This window comes from Phaethon aethereus (genome assembly GCF_964289735.1).
Source record: "Phaethon aethereus genome assembly, chromosome: 3".
Taxonomy (NCBI): domain Eukaryota; kingdom Metazoa; phylum Chordata; class Aves; order Phaethontiformes; family Phaethontidae; genus Phaethon; species Phaethon aethereus.
In genome coordinates, this window is record NC_138576.1 from 92958821 (window position 1) to 92975083 (window position 16263).

Sequence of the window (16263 nt, forward strand, 5' to 3'; positions counted from 1 at the left end):
CTATCTGTTGCAGCTTCTCAGTTGTGTAATACAAAGAAATTCATGCATCCCTTAGTATCTCGTTCAGATCTCTCATGGTATTTTTTTATGTTAAGCATATGGAAATTATCCCAAACAATTTCTATTTTTTGGTCATACCATGTCTCACAGACTTCTGTTTCCAAGTAGTTTCCTCCTTGCTTTAAATCTGTTAGTGAGTATGACATTGTACTGATTATATGAAATACATGTTGACTTTCTCCTAATGTTATTCATGTTATCTTTTAGGATATTCAGTGTTGAAAGTATAAGAATAAATAATAATATAATACTAATGACACACATGGCTATGCACAGCAGCTTTAGCTAAGTATGATATGATAAGGAACTACTCTGTATAATCATTTTAGTCCTACTCTGTAAGACTCAACTCAGTTTAAATAATTTAGTTGTTTTCGGAGGTCTTTGATCAAGTCTCACACCAGGTGGTAGTCGATATTCAAGTGCATGTGAAGTGCCTCCACCACTGAAATGACACTTGTCTGTGCCCCCTGTAACAACCATGTAACGTTCAGATTCTTCCTTGGGGGTGTGAACAAAACCAAAATGAATGTCTCATACTACTACACACTTCCCTAACACGGCTCTTTAGCTGATTGCTGAGCTTGAGCCTTCCTGAGCTTATCCACTGTGAGCTGTGGTACAACAAAAGGTGCTGTATCTCCTCCATGAACTCAAATGCCTGTCAGGGGGTGCATCCATCCAAGGCCACACAGAGCTTATGGCACTCAATCCCCTCATCCAGATCATTGATAAAGATATTACTAAAACCAGATCTCATAATTTCCAAATATAGCCACGCTTGAAGTATCAGCCCAAACGTCTCGCACCAGACCAGGGACAACTGCAGCCAGGGTAGAGCTCAGCAGGCTGCAAGCAGTGATTTTTTCCACCAGTGCTAAAACCCGCTTTATGTGAGAATCAGTGTAGAAATGGGGAGCATCTCCAAGTCACATCTCAGTCATGCAAGCGAAATACCAGGAGCCTGTTCCTGCAGCAAACCAAAGACGCAAGCGGCTTCCTTTACTTTGTCCTTCAATCAAACAGTGTGAATGAAAATGTTAGGATACTAGCAACAAAGACTGCACTGACACAGAGAAAACCCAAAATGATCAAAGGGACAAATAACTGTTACATCAAACCCAGTGCTTGAGGGTGCCGCTGCCTTGCTTTGCCCAGCCCTGTCGCACAGGTGGCAAAGAGATCTGATGGTCACAGCCCATCTTCCCCGAGCCCTGCTTGGCCCTGTCAGCCCTCCTTAGCCCTGTCACCTTGGCCCAGCCATCTCAGCTGTACTCTGCTAGAAACAGCTTGTTCTTAAGACAAAAATCTCTGTAATATGGTGCTGGGGCCATCTTGTGATAGAGGATTTCTTATTTCTTTTTAATTTTTAAAAAGCTACCTCCTTCTTCTGATTTAAATGACAGTGACCACATTGTTCACTTGGATACTTAAACTCATTATCTGTAGGAGGTAAAGGCAGTCCTTTGAGGATTACATTCACTTGCTGCCCGATTAGCGAAAAATGCTGCTTTGCACCTGATCGGCTGTCAGAGATGTAATTTTGGTCCTCAGCCCAGGATTGCCAGAGATTCATAGTGCCTGACATTTCTTTAAATGCTGTTGGTGGCTACAGTGCTAGGACAAGAGGAAATGGCCTCAAGTTGCGCCAGGGGAGGTTTAGGTTGGATATTAGGAAAAATTTCTTCACTGAGAGAGTGGTCAGGCATTGGAACAGGCTGCCCAGGGAGGTGGTGGAGTCGCCATCTCTGGAAGTGTTCAAAAAACATGTGGATGTGGCACTTCAGGACATGCTTTAGGGGACATGGTGGCGCTGGATTAATGGTTGGACTTGATGATCTTGAAGGTCCTTTCCAACCTAGTGATTCTGTGATTCTGTGTGATTCTGTGATTCCCAAATGCTGGGCACAGCAAGAAAAACTTTCCCAAAATTGTAACTATCCACAGCTAGTAAAAACAATCAAAAGATGTTGTTTTTAAAAATAATACAAATTTTTAGGAAACCATTAACCTTGGAGTAATTTCGCAAATAGGTCAATGGTGCCAAAATAGCTAGAGAAAAAAAAAAAAGATCAAAATCCTCCAGTACTCAGTCAGACATAAAAGCAGAGGCAGATTCTTTTGCAGGGTAGCAGTAAATGAATAGTAATAAATGTCCCAAGTACTTTGATGACTTTGGGTCTTAGAAGGAAAAAAGGACAAAAAAAATCTCCCTTTTCCTTCTAAGCCAGTCCATGGCATTCAGGATTTGGCCCCATGATGATCTGAGAATGTCAGGCAAGAAAGAACTACATCTGAATGTGAAATAGTGACTGAAATATTATGTTAGCTGGTATTCCCCAAAAAACCTACACCCCACGACCCTGATTCTCAGGTCGGAGGAAAAATTAATAACATGATGCATTAATCTTATGAGTATTGGTTTGTTAGTGGTCAAAACCCATATTTATTGCTCACTTCAGAAATTCTGTTGAGATTGGCAGGAGCTTTTGGGCAGTAAAAATGCTTAAATTTGTCACCAAAAATTGGTGACTATCCTCTAGAGGTACCCAGCCATCACTTTATCTCTTGTGGTGAGAAAGGTCTGGTTAGACTGACTGACCTATCTAATGCCAGGTGATGGGATGCCTTCCTTTGGGGACTGATAATCTCTAAATAGGAGATTTAAAACTATCTTCTTCCAGAGATGCCTTTCCTAATGTGCTTAATTTTGCTTCAGAGCCTAAAAAGCCGGAGCAAGACCTAAAAGCTATGAAGAGTGAAGACACTGCTAACACATCAGAAAAAGCATTGGAACATGGTATGGGTTGGGGATCTCGGTGCTCTTTTACAGTATCTGTTCCAGTCTAAACAGCCTGCAGATGCTTATAGGAAGCAGTTTGACACTGGTAACAAATATAGCTTTACCTCTCCCATCCAGCTCCTCTCTACAACCTCTTTCTCAGCAAACCAACCCCATTATGTGAGTGCCTGCAACAGTGCTTGAAGTACATGTGCCAATTCAGAGAAGAGAGGGCATCCTCTCAGTTTAATTTCTGCCTGTGCTTTGGGTGAGTTCAGGTGTCCTGAACTTCAAAAGCCTGCATTACGGCTCTCGGCAATTTCCTATGCAGCGCTTGTGTGCTGCAAATCCTTTGAAGACACTGTGAGGGACATGGGCACCCTGCCCACTGAGGGACACGGGCACCCTGCCTGCAGGAGCACTGGGAACCGCTAGCCCTCAAGAGCCCTCCTCTTGTGTTAAAGGTTCCACCAGAAACCCAGCCAACATGCACCAAGGCAACATCTTTTCTCTGCTCTTACTATGGTTCTTCCTTGGGTTTTCTGCTAATACTGTTAGCTCTCAGCTTCCTTGCTCCGTGCAGCCTCGGGTGTAAAGCTGGCCGCTGTGCCTGCTCCCCGCTCCAGCAGCACCAGATCACAGGGGAAGACTCACTGTGCCCTCTGTCTTCTTTCTTCTAGTGCAGCAGCATGGAGCAGGGCACCGTTCAGCCCAAAGAGAGTCATTCATACTGATTTTTTTCAGCTGAGTTGTTTTGTTTTTCTTCTGAGCCCTCTTTCAGCATTATCCCATTAAAACTGTCTGAGATCTGAGTTTTTCACTGGCTAGTTAGGTGGTAATTAATCCACCAGACAGTTTCATGACGATGCTTTCCAAAAGGAGAACATCCAGCAATAAAATACAAGCTTGTGCTGTGCAGCAATGAATAGACTGCACACCATTCCCTTTCAGTGTACACAGTGTGTCAGGCCATCCCCAGGACTATGGGCAGGGAGGAGAGGAGCAAGACTGAGGTGAACATGGAATATATTTCAGTGCAGTTTTTTCTGTTGATAGATGGAGAAGGTAACAGTGAAGGATCTTTTTTGAGACAATGACTTGAAGGAACTGTAAGCATGTTAACAATCTCATATAATGATATTCAGGATGCAAATCTTGCAACTAGAATTGTCTCTGTTCTCACAACAGATGATACATTTTAAAAGAAATGGCAACTGTGAGATGAGTCAAAGTTAGATGAAATCAGCACCTCCCAGGTGGTGCTCTCCCACACTCCCCTCAGCCGAAGCCCTAACGGTCCCTGCTGCAGCTCTGACCCACTCCCCAAATCACCATTACCTAAATTGTCTTTCTGCCAAAAGCATTTCAGTGCTGCAGTGGGCAACACATATTTTATTCTGGTCTGTGACTCAGAATGGCCATCTTTTATTACCAGTTGTCAGTTGATTTCCACTTATATGGACTTTCTAACTGCTTCATTACACAGAGAAAAGATGATGACAAAATGGAAACTGCAATTGCAACTGGCTGGTTGAATGATTTCGTAGATCTGAGACATCTGTCAGGTTGATAGGTGCTCCTGGCCAAAGCAGAGAAAGTGTAGGGGAAACACTAAGCCTACTACAGGCTGTCGTCAGCAGCCTCCAGAGAGCAGTGCAGTACTGTGTCACACAGGCACCTGTGCTACACATCCACACAGCAAGGAAGGCAGTAATGGCCCCACAGATGAGGATGCTTGTAGACATCCTGAGGAGAAAACCAGTGTCTAGGTTGCCTTAACCAATGAGTGCTATTAATGATGCTTCCATGCCTGTCTCACATCCAGCTGCAGTGATCGTGTCAATGTTCCTACAGGGGAGACAGTCCGCAAAGAGTATCAGACATCTCCGGTGCCCACACCAGCTACACAAATGGCCACCACAACCCCAACCCCAACAACAACAACAACAGATCCTACCACCACAATGCCAAAGCCAACCACAACACCTGCAACAACCAGAACCACAACAGTTGCAGCTGCAGCCAAGACTCGACCCGGACAGCACAGGGTCAGAGATATAGGTCAGTAGCATGGATGTTTGCATTGCTTTCCTCCTGACCTACAGCTTTCCTAAAAATTAAGGAACAAGACATGCAGCTAAATATACCATGATTTAATGGATGATTAATTCAGTAATTCCGTGTAGAAATATTAGGAGTAGATAAAAAATTTAATTCCAGCAGATGGGATGGAGTTAAAGTTGTGCCTTCGAGATACACAGAAAAATTAGTGTGTCTAAGATAAACACAAATGTGTGTAGATTCTATGAGATGAGAGTTCATCTGCAGTAAATTTATGGCTAGTCTTTATCTTTACATATAATATACTGACATATAAACTGATTCATGTGGGAGTAAGCTCTCCATCCCCAAATGCTGTCATGATTTTCAGGTATAGGAGTCAACAAATAGTTCTTTGACTTATATGTCTGGACGGACAGTTCAGCAAATAGGTCAAGACTCATTTAAGAATTAATTCTGTGATCAGTTTCAAGAAATGAAAGTTGTAATATATTTTTTGTAACAGCTTTTGGACTTTAAAATGCTGTGAAGGAATTTCTGCACACCTGGTTTTCCTCAATATTTCCTTCTCCATTTATTCTTATTTATTAACATTGGTTTTTTTCATTCAATAGCTGAAAATAAAAATCTCTTATTTTTAGGTTCTAGCAGTGTCCACCCAGCGTACTCATCTGTGGTAGCTGCAGCATCAAGTAAGTATAGTGAAGAAATATGTGCCACAAGGCATGCATTACAGTGTATTTTAAGACAGTAATGATTCATTAACCTTTCAAGCCACAGAAAATTCAATGACTGAATCCAAGTCTGGATTTAAACTGAAAAACAGACATTTGGCCCGAATGTCAGAGATGCTGATCACCCAGAGCTCTGGGGAAGCCTTTCTAGTGAATATCTGCACATTTCAGTCTTGACAAATGCTGGGGTTTGCAAAACTTGAGACAAAGCTTGTACTGTTTGAATTGTATTTTCCTGTTGCTTCCTTCTGTCTTACTCTCTCAAAGGGAGACTAGATTTAGTTGCAAGATACATGATGCAGAGGGCTGCACAGCCATCTAAACTTAGGGCTGAGAGCTCTGAAATGCTGATTTACGTTAAACTGATGCTCTTTCGAAAACCTCAGGCTGTCGTTCTGAGCCTGGCATAAATGTGATGTTATTCCTGGCATGCCACTCGTGTTAATGACAGCAGAGTGGTGGCTGCTCAGAGCTCTGCATCTTGATCCAGAAGCCTGCTCCCATTCCAGCCCACAGCCTGCAAAGTATTTAGAGGTGTTTTCCCATACAACGTGTAATTGCTCAGCTGTGCAGTCAAGCAAAGGAGAATATTTTCAAATGTTTGCAAGTTGCTGAGCATGGGGATATAATTGCTTTTGAGTGAAAAAGGAGCTGGGCCATGATTAGGTTTTATGCTCTGTCGCTATTTCTGATTGTCTTGAGCTCGGCTTTGCTCCCACATACATTACTGTGGCTGTCCCTGCTGCTGACACATTCAGGGCCAAGGACATGGCAGGGCAGGTATCTTCTGGGCAATTCAGGTCTTGAGGGAAAGCATTGTTAAGTCAAATTTAGCTGTGAGCCCAGAATAAGGGCAGGGGCTAGAGGGGTTAATCTTACAGGGTCAAATGTGCAGGTATGTGTATGGCAGAATTTACAGAAGTTTAAATTCAGTGGGAACCTGCATCATTTGGTACCTACTGTGCTTGTAAACCTGGTCCTGCTTGTTGCTCCCTTTTCTATTTCCTATTCCCACAGGTTGAGCACAGACGAGGCCATTATTGTCTTTACTAGCAATTAGGAAACCCTGTTTGAGATTCCCCAGTCAGTGAGAGATGTGTGTTGAGGGTAAAGATCTGGCAACGTTGAAATCAGTGGGAAGGTTGTATTTGTCTTTAACAAGACCAAACCTTTAGTCAAAGAAATGAAAAAACAAACCAAAACAAAAACACTCACTTTTTCAAGTCTCTCAATGGTCAATTCATTGCAATTTGGATACATTTTTCTTCATGATTTTCTTTACTGAAGTTCTAAGCATAAATAACTCCCAAAAGATTAAAGTGACTGGACTTAGGGACAGGTTATTGTGAGCTGGAGGAGCGGTGGACACCAACTTCTGATGACACAGACTTCATTTCTAGGACCATTTCCTAGCATGTCTGTACTCGGTGTCAGACTTCCCAAATTCTCCTGATCTCTTCTCGATTCTAAAAGAGAAGAACTGGCTGAAAAAAATATGGAAAGTACAAACACAGTTTTACAGCGACAACCATACACAATGCACTTTTATCAGTTTTCTCTGTCTGAGGAGGCTTTAGGACTCATTCCTATTATTCAGGTCAGCGTTTCTGACCGTGTTGTTGGCCTTAACCAGAGTTTGGATTGACCGGACAGAATCAAATGTTCTCCTGTCTGTCTTGGCTCACAGAGGCTCACAGGTCTACCTGTCACAGGGCACTGGTAGTTTGCCTGCAAAAGACACCTCAAAAGTAAATAGCCTTGAAATAGAGCATGCTCAGAATGAGCACAGCTGTGGCTGCTATTAGCTCCAGCATTTCCATTTCCAGCTACTGGTACTGGCAAAAGTTCACAGGGGCAAAAGAAAAGCAGGACTTGCCACTTAAAGCATTAGAGCAGGGGCAAAACTCCTCCATCCTAGCTATTGCTGTTCTTTCCCCTTTACCTTCTGTTTTTCAAAGATACGGAAACAGGAAAAATATCTGAGACTCTGCTCCATCGCAGGACCCCTCCTTTAAAGACCTGATGGGACAAAACTGCTAAATGAAAAACCACTGATGCGACTAGCATGACATTTGACAGCTTATTCCTATCTGCCCTTCTAGCGAGTGCAGTATGCAGTAAAGGACGATCCTGAGGGGGAAGCAGCAATGGCAGTGGGCTTTGAAAGTGCACGCAAACGCTTTCCTGCTCTGGGCACAACTTTAACTTCAGCCACGCTCTAGTAGATGATGGCTTCTGCCTCTTTCCAACAGCAGTTAACCAAGCATGCTCCCAGGCGCCACGAACCCGCTTGCCCCCTCCCATCCCAGCTGTTCAAGGAATCCTTTCTTGTACAGCTGCTTGGACCCTAGATGAGGATTGGGAACAAATCCAGTGCTCCTGTGAACACCGTGATCATAAAGCATGCCATGATCCTCAGTGCCATGCAGAGACGCTGAGCTGACACGTGAGGTACAGAAAGAGCGAACAGTCCTGAGGCCAAGCACTGTCAAAAGGAGCATAGAAAGAAAGCCAAGTTGCAGAGGGTAGGGTAGACATGGAATTAAAAATGTGGCATAAAATACTTCTGATACTGAGCTAATCTCTCTTACCCTCTTGTACTCCGTTTCTACTGACCTTGTAACCCATGTTATATACACATTTGGGCTTAGTTGTGGCAAACATGAAACAAGGCAAGTTCTCAGTCTCAGAGTTAATTTTCTTTCCCCTTTGGCACATACCAGTCTCCCAAGTGGAAAGCGTGCCCTGCACAACCCCACACAACACTGCTGCGCAGACAGACTTTCCCTCCACAGCCTGAAAACTCAGCCTGAGCTAGCTGTGGTCCATCTGGAGCCAGAGCTACAAGTTACAGAGTTTAAAAGCTGTGCCAGTTTTGGCAGATGAGCCTGTTATTTCCTTAAACAGGATCTCTTTGGCTTCTGAAGTTTACAAGGTCTCTCAGGACAGCTCCTAGAAATCCCATCAAAGGGCTTCCAGTGGCCTGACAAGGTTCGAGCTTGGGTCAAACACAAGCTAGTTGCTGTCCCCTAATTTTGCAATATCAAGTTCCCAAAGAGCAGCAATTCCTGTTTTCTGAGACAACCATTCAAAATGGTCTCATTTATGATATCTTACTGATGAAAATATCTCTGGAGTTCCTCTCCAGCATTCACAGGATTCAGCTAGAACATTCCCACTGATTTCGGCAGGCTTTGGAATTAATCTTTCTGGGAAAACTAATGAATAAAGGCTTGTTAAGGCATAAGTTTGTTAACAAGCTTCTTAAGAATAATTAATGAAATGAAAGGCATGATTAAAGATGTTGTTTTCATCTGCAAATCCTTTAAGCCTTTAGTATTTTTCAACAATGGGCATTTAATAACCCAATCACCTTAAAAAAAAAGCTTTTTGTGTAGGCAGTGGTGAAGATATTTCAGACACATGAATTCTCCCATATTATATTTGTTATTGTCTCATTATCTACAGTCTGCCTGCTTGCTTGTGCCCAGTCACTTTCTGCAGAAAGGGTAGTATCTTGCCTGTGGGGGTGTTTTGGGTTTGGGGCTTTTTTTAACCTTCCTCACACAACCAGCACAACTGGATGGTACTGAAACAGAAATAAACATATATAACCAGTGTGAGTGAAAGAAGGAAAGTTATAAGGGAAAACAAATGACAGCAGTAACCACAAACCTTTTCAATGCAGACCAGAGTTCTGTGCAAGTAATACTCATAACTGAAGGGAATGTTAACTAGGCTAAGCTATATAACAAACAGAGCAAGGCAATCTTTTTTTAAGCTGGCTCAAAATACAGAGTTAACATCTGAGAAAGTATATTCATGAAAGCTCTCTATATATGAACCATTAACTCTGACAGCTATAAAATGAGACTCAGTGAAAAGCCCAGGTAGCAATAGTCCTGAACCAAATGTGGTATAAATCACACTTTTCCATTTTGATGTCTACTTAGGACAGATTCAGGCTGCACAAGGAAGAGGACAGAATACAGGTATGTCTGAAATTAATAATAACTAGCCATTTGTATGGCTAGAATACTAGAAAACCTTGTGTCTAAGTTCCATGTACTAACCAAAACAATATTTTCAAAGCATTCAGGGGCACTTCCACCTCTGCAAATAACAGGAATATTTTACGACCCGGTACAGGTAAAGGCATTACAATCCCTTCTTTAATTCCTCCCTGTTGCTAGTTCCACCACTCACATCTACTGAGTCACTCAGTGATGCACTGTTTTTCACTCCTAACCATGTTCGTAGCAAGATGCAGTGCATGTGGGTATCACACTGGTTATTGCATGACAATAGTATAACTTTTAGGGAAAAGAAAGAAATGGGAATAATTAAAATTAGAAATGTTCTCAAAACAGTAATCTAAAACCATTTATAAAGGTCTTTTACAACATTTGCTGTTGCAAAATGAGAGGGGAACTTTGTGTCTGTGTAAGTTTGGAGAATGAAGGTCTTGAAGGGAGATGTGTGCTTTCAGTTTCCAGGCACTGAGCACAATCAGCATCTCAGGACCCCACTACCTGTTGTTCCAGTGCACAGGTGTAGAGCTACACTGCGCAGCACCTACTAACATTTAATAACATTTAAACTTTTTTTTTTTCCTGCTTCTACCAACCTCTTTCAGCTTTTAAATTCCTTTTTTTTTAATCCATAGTTTCCATCTTCCTTTTCCATTTGGTTTGAAAACATCTGCAGAAAAACAATTTGGGTCCACCACATGCCTTGTGATCATGCCTCTCTCTCCTCACCTGCTAGCATCTAACCTCTCGCCTCTTTGTCGGATCATGCAGGTATCCAGCGCCAAGAGCCTGTTGCTGCTTTCCGGAGGGCTGCCAGCTCTCCAGCCCACCTGGGTGAGCAAGTTTGCTAGCAGCAGATTTTCTGCTCTCTTTCAGTTTTAGCAACCCAAAATTAGCCCTCAAGCAGTACCACAGATCATTTTCGCATGTCCTGGAGGAGGACCAGGGAGAGCCTGATGCCCTGAATGCCAGCTAGCAGCTTCCTGAATGCAAAAGGCAAAGGACAGCTCAGCCACTGGTGTGCTGTTGTTTCAGGCTGTGGGAATCATCACCTACCACAGTGTTTGCAATTTTCCTTATTTGTTAGTCAAAAAGAGGAACAAAAAAACAGCTCTGCGCAGGCTATCAGGTCTGCAGAGCTAAATCTTCTGTTCCTGTTGTTCCCAGGAGCCTCCAGGTTGATTGCAACCGTAGAGGTTGCCTTTAATACTGAGTGTAGAAACAACACCTTTACTTTCTTTCCTCCTTGGCTGTGCAACTCATCATCCTTCACCCGCAAGCAGCACTGTCAGCAGGCACTCTGCAAGGCCACTGACAACTTCCCAGGGCTCCAGAGTGCTCAGGGCACGTACAAACACTAACTCTCTTGACAGGACAGCAAAGATTCTGAGAGATGGATTTTTGCCCAGGAGTAGCCAGAGCGGGGTAGGGGACAGGAGCTGGGGTCGTAGCAAGGCAGGCAGGGCTGCCCCTCACCAACGAGGGCCGCAGACCCACAGAGCCCCAGCAAGAAGAGCAGAGTGGGTCCAACGGTGGTACCCAGGGCCAGCCAACAGCCCAGGCTGCCGGGAAAATCCCCAGTGATGAGGCAGGTCTGAGGGACTGAGGTGGGACACAGACCAGCAAGGCAAGATCAGGATCAGGATAGCAAGGTACAAGACTAGGCACAGGTGTGAGGAGCAAAGGTGAGGCTGCGCCTTTTCTCACACACAGCCCTTGCTCACCGTTACACCCAAGCCTGGGCCAGGGCCACAGGGCTGTGCTGTGGTAGAGCTGACCTTGAGCACAGGCAGCCAAACCCCTGGGGAGGAAAAGGCTGCGGCATGCGAGGGTGACCCTGGGGCCCGGAGGGCTTTGGTGAGAGCTGGGAAGCATGGGAGGAGTATTGCAACAGGAGAGAGCAAAATGGTCCTTGATGTTGAGGTTAGAGGATGTTATTATGCAGTAGGACTTTCTGGATAATACAGGCCAAGTAAGTTTACCCAGCAATCTCCCCATCAAAATGACAATTAGTGGTTGACCTATTTGCAGCATATTTTAAATGGCTGCACTCCTTTTCCTCCTAAGATTTACTCTGTTCCCCTACTTTTATACTTCTCCTCCCTGTTTCTGTGTTCTTCTCTTCCCCCTGGTTTCCATCTGTGTTTGTCCTTTTGGCCATACCAATGTCACAGCATTTCTTTTTTTTCTAATCTCACAGGTTTCTTGCTCCCTTGACTCCCTCTGCCCTTGTCAAAATCCAGTGCCAACCTTTAAAGGGGAGATGGGGAGCAACGTTTGCCCATGCAGAACAGCAGAGAAAATATGTTGCCTGCAAACATGCCAGTCATGGCACTGTACTAATTACGTGACACCACATATAGGGCAGGGATAGCCTGTGGTGACAGACCTGCCTTCCTGGCAGGGCTGAAATGGAAAGAGCCCTGACATCTGGACCTAAGAATGTGCTGGCTAATCCTCAGGCTAACCAGATCTTTGCCAGTGAAACAAGGGAACATAGTGCTGAGTCTTCCTTAAATCAAAGTCTGAGTTTGACCCCACCTAATTGCTTAAGATCCCCTCAAAGGTGATTACAAAGCACAAATATTCCATCATGAATGATTCTGTTTTCTCCATCACAGAACAAGAAGGGAAAAACCCACAAACACATACTTTCTATATTCCCAATGGGTCCTGATCTCTTTTTCAGCCCAGGTTTTGGCAGCTCAGATGTGCTGCTTCCAAGCAGCCAATTTTTCTAACAATCAAAGGGAAATTCCTGAACAACTCCTTGCTTTCTTGGAAAGGAGAGTTGTTTTTCTTGATCCTACCAAGTGAGTGCATGCTGCTCTGCAAACAACAGTGATCAGTTCTGCGGGTTTGGCTGGGCTGTCGAGGAACTTCCTCCCATCAGCTCAGGTTAGCAAAAAGGCGTGCTGGAAAAACACCCTCCCCAACACACCAGTTGCTTGCTCAGCTTCTTGCTGCACGTTCTTCAGAAGGTCCCAACTCTTCCAAGTTCTTGACAATGCGCATGAACTCTCTTGCAATCCCGTACTCATTTAGCCCAGAATTTTTTCCAAGACAATTATACTGAAGACTTGTTGTGGTGGTGTCTTTTTTTTTTTTTTTAAAAAACCAGTCTTGGAGTATTTTAAAAATCAACACCTGATTTTTATGCGCATCATCAAGTGAAAAAAAAAAAGGCTTAGCTACTTATAAGAATAATCATTTCCCTTGCAGATACACATTTCATTGAGAGCTAGCTTTGTTGTGTGCCTAGGACTACATGCAAGAACGAGTGCTTTTGCCTGGATTTACAGGTCATTCAGAAAGCTGTATATTCTGCATATTTGCAGCCAGCTACCCAAAATCCTTGGCACTATCTAGTGCTTTTCTTCATTAAGAAGGTAAATACAGGGGCCTTCTCACCACAGAAAGTTTTAAAAGGTGTGAGCCATGAGAAGACTGCTCGAAGAAGCAATAGGGAGCTCTCACCCATATGGGTTTGGGCAGACTAGAGCACCTGTGGTCAGCTGAGTTGAGGTAGTTCTTGAGAAGAGTGAACCGAGAAAACTTCAGCACTGTTCCTACTGACAAAAAGCAGTCTTTTCCTGAAGTTACCAAAAAGCATCTGCCTGTCTTTTTTGAGCTTAAACAGTTAGAGGAGCCTGTGCTGCAGTCACTGAGGATAGTCCCTGGCAATGAGCTGGCAGCAGACACAGGCCTTTGGTAAGTGTGACAGGCAGAGTCCCTTGCTCATGCCCTTCAGCTCACATCCCTGCTTACAAAAAAGACTTGGCAGATCTCTGCACAGCTCCTTGGCTGGTTGCATGTGCAGTGAAGTTCCTACTGCTTTAAGCACCTTTTCCCCCTGCAACTCACAGGGCAGTGTAGTTGTACAGAAGACTCGCAAGTGTGGAGTCATCTTCATGATTTGTTCCTTGGTTGTTTTTTTCAGCTGGTCAGACTGAAAAGTAGCTTCACATTAATCTTTTCTTTTTGCAGTCACTGGATACTTCTCTACCCCAGGAGGGTGAAGTATACCTTTTGAGATTATCTACTCACAACCTGATTTCACTGAAATCTGTTGCTCTTCTCAAGTGACAGTGTTCCGGAGACACATTGGCCACTGATAACAAACGAGCACCAGCTCTTCTCTCTGGATAGGGTCCTCCTGCTCTGCAACCAGCACCCCTAGCTCCAGTTGCTGCTGCTTCCTCATGACTCTCCTAAGGGATGTACAAAATTCTGGCAAACAACTCTGCCCAGGTGGATGATAAATTCCTGTCTTTCCTCCTGTTTCCTCATTACCCAGGTCTGCCCTTCCTTCACCTTACTTCTCCTCCTAAGCAAAATCACAGCAAAACTTCTGCGTGTATCATGACTGACTTCTCAGCCTTTCACTTTCCTCAGTGTTTAGATTCTTCATAGCAGTGCTCAGCATAAGGAGGGAATGGGGTCTGGAAAAATCACCTTAGCAATGAAATGTGATGGGGTTTCTCCTACACTAAGCGAGACCACACATCTTATTCATCCATCTGTCTCATGCAACAAGTCTCCCTCCCAAAGAGAAGCTGATAGCTCCTCCCTGGGAAGGACAAAGTCAGTGCTCTCACTAGGCTGGAGGACACTGGCAAGCTCATGACTTTTTCCAAACCTACATTGTGGTTCACCCCCTGGCTCTAGTCAAGAGCACACCAGCTGCCAGTCTGAGCAGGGAAACTCAGGCACAGGAGGCAGTATGGACTCAATGGGCTCTGAGATATGTGTCTTTGTAAACCACCCTGAACAAACCTGGAGATGGACTGTGAGGGGTTAAGGATTTTACTAGTGCTCCTAGGTACTGTTCTTGTCCTAGTCAGCTGCAAGGGCTTTCATCTGGCTGTAGCCCAGAGCAAAGCATCACTTTTTGAGAAAGCTCTTCAGCAGGCTCCAAAAACAAAGACACTTCGTCTTTATTTATGAAAGCAGCAATTTTGATGAAGTTTTCCATGCCTGATGACAGGCTGAAAGAAAAATTTAGGCAAATTCTTTGTGTTTGGATGGGCTGAGGGGTTAGAGAAATCTGTAGATGAAAGGTACTTGCAGATTTTCTATGGAAAACAATCTAAGCCAAGCAAAAGTATACTGAAGTCAGTATGCTTGCTTCAGTATCAATACAATTCAGGGGAACAAGACCAAAACAGATCTAAAGAGACATATTTAAAATTATAAAAAACATTAGTGCTCTGGAGGCAGTGATATGAGGCTCCTAAATATGGCTTGAAATGTGCGCACAAAGATTTCCAGGTTTACAGGCTTACAAGATTTCCTTAGCTCCTAGTTGTGAACGATAATTCACTGTATGAATTGACCTTTCTAAATTGAGCCAGAACTCTGTAATCTCTTTGTAAATAATGTTTCTTCTCTTTCATGTGTGAAAGCAATGGAAACAGACTTGTGGAAACCTGGATTGAACCTTTTTGACACAGGTAAATATTTAAAGCATCCAGTAACTAGTCTGGGAATAATTGGTTTCCATCACACATGGGAAAAGCTAAAACTACTCATCAGGCCCATGATACTGCTGATAACAATCTCATTTTAAGGAGTAATTACAGTATTTAAAATTATAAATGAGGCACATCATTTACATCTTAGTAGTTAAAATTATTCTGTGCTTGCATCAGTCTCAAGTTCCTGCCTAAAGCAGGAGCAGAACAGATGAGCTGCTGGCAGCTACACTGCAGGAAAGGGGTGCTAGCTACTGAAATCCATTTGTAAATAAGAAGGTATTTTGGGAATGCCACAGTTGGGATTGCAGTCTAGAGCTGCAATCAGTGAAGGTGACAACAGATTATTCTGATGTCAATGTACTTAGGAAAGACATTCAGATAAGAAAAGGATGGTTTAAGCCGAGCATAAAGAATAATGAGCATCATTGAAATTTTCTGGTATTTTAACTTGAAAAACTGACAATATGGAGATGACAACATTTTTATAATTACTGGCGGGTGAGGGGAAAAACCCCTACACTTGTGGCAGGCTCAAGTAGCAACAAGACCAAGACTTGCACAACCCTCAATCAGGAGCAGTTACCAATTGCAGATTCTATGTGTGCAATATTTGAGGGATCCCTTTCCTCGCGAACATTTAAAGCAGACTACACAAACTACAGGCCGCTTCATTACAGGGTGCTCTCTCTCTTACAAGGCACTGGACCATCCAATATAAGGTCTTTTCCATCTCCAGTTTTGTTGCTGGAGAGGGATGTGCTGGTAGGCCTTGTAAAGACTGTTCCCTTGAACACTGCTTACTTTAAAGCTGAGGCATGACTAATCTTTGCACTGGCTGTAACGAGCAGCACAGCCCATATGCATTAGCTTGCAAATCCAGTGTCAGCAGCAGTGGCTGTTGAGTCAAAATTTGCATCATCCTTAGCATAAATAGATCTCCCTTCTCTAACAGCAGCACTCTGAGCCAGAGAGAGGAAGTGTTTCTATCCGCTGTAGCTTAAGCCTTTAGCGTGCTTATTTAGAAAAAGCTACAGGACTAAGGCCAGGGGTGCAGAGACATATTTTGAGGCAGAAAATGACAGATTGCATTAAATGCAAGGAGAAGTTGGGCATGGGGG

General features: G+C 43.6%; 1 protein-coding gene across 1 annotated transcript in view; it reads left to right on the forward strand.

Annotated features, from left to right (window-relative positions):
* The window catches only part of VIT (vitrin), a gene marked incomplete at its 5' end in the record, with an annotated part of 37755 nt that overhangs the window by 9325 nt on the left and 12167 nt on the right, over positions 1 to 16263 (forward strand). Inside the window, 7 exons of the mRNA XM_081997961.1 lie at positions 2780 to 2860; positions 4697 to 4903; positions 5545 to 5595; positions 9591 to 9629; positions 9730 to 9786; positions 10440 to 10502; positions 15074 to 15121. Coding sequence (XP_081854087.1) covers positions 2780 to 2860; positions 4697 to 4903; positions 5545 to 5595; positions 9591 to 9629; positions 9730 to 9786; positions 10440 to 10502; positions 15074 to 15121 — 546 coding nt within the window. The remainder of the gene's footprint in view (positions 1 to 2779; positions 2861 to 4696; positions 4904 to 5544; positions 5596 to 9590; positions 9630 to 9729; positions 9787 to 10439; positions 10503 to 15073; positions 15122 to 16263) is intronic.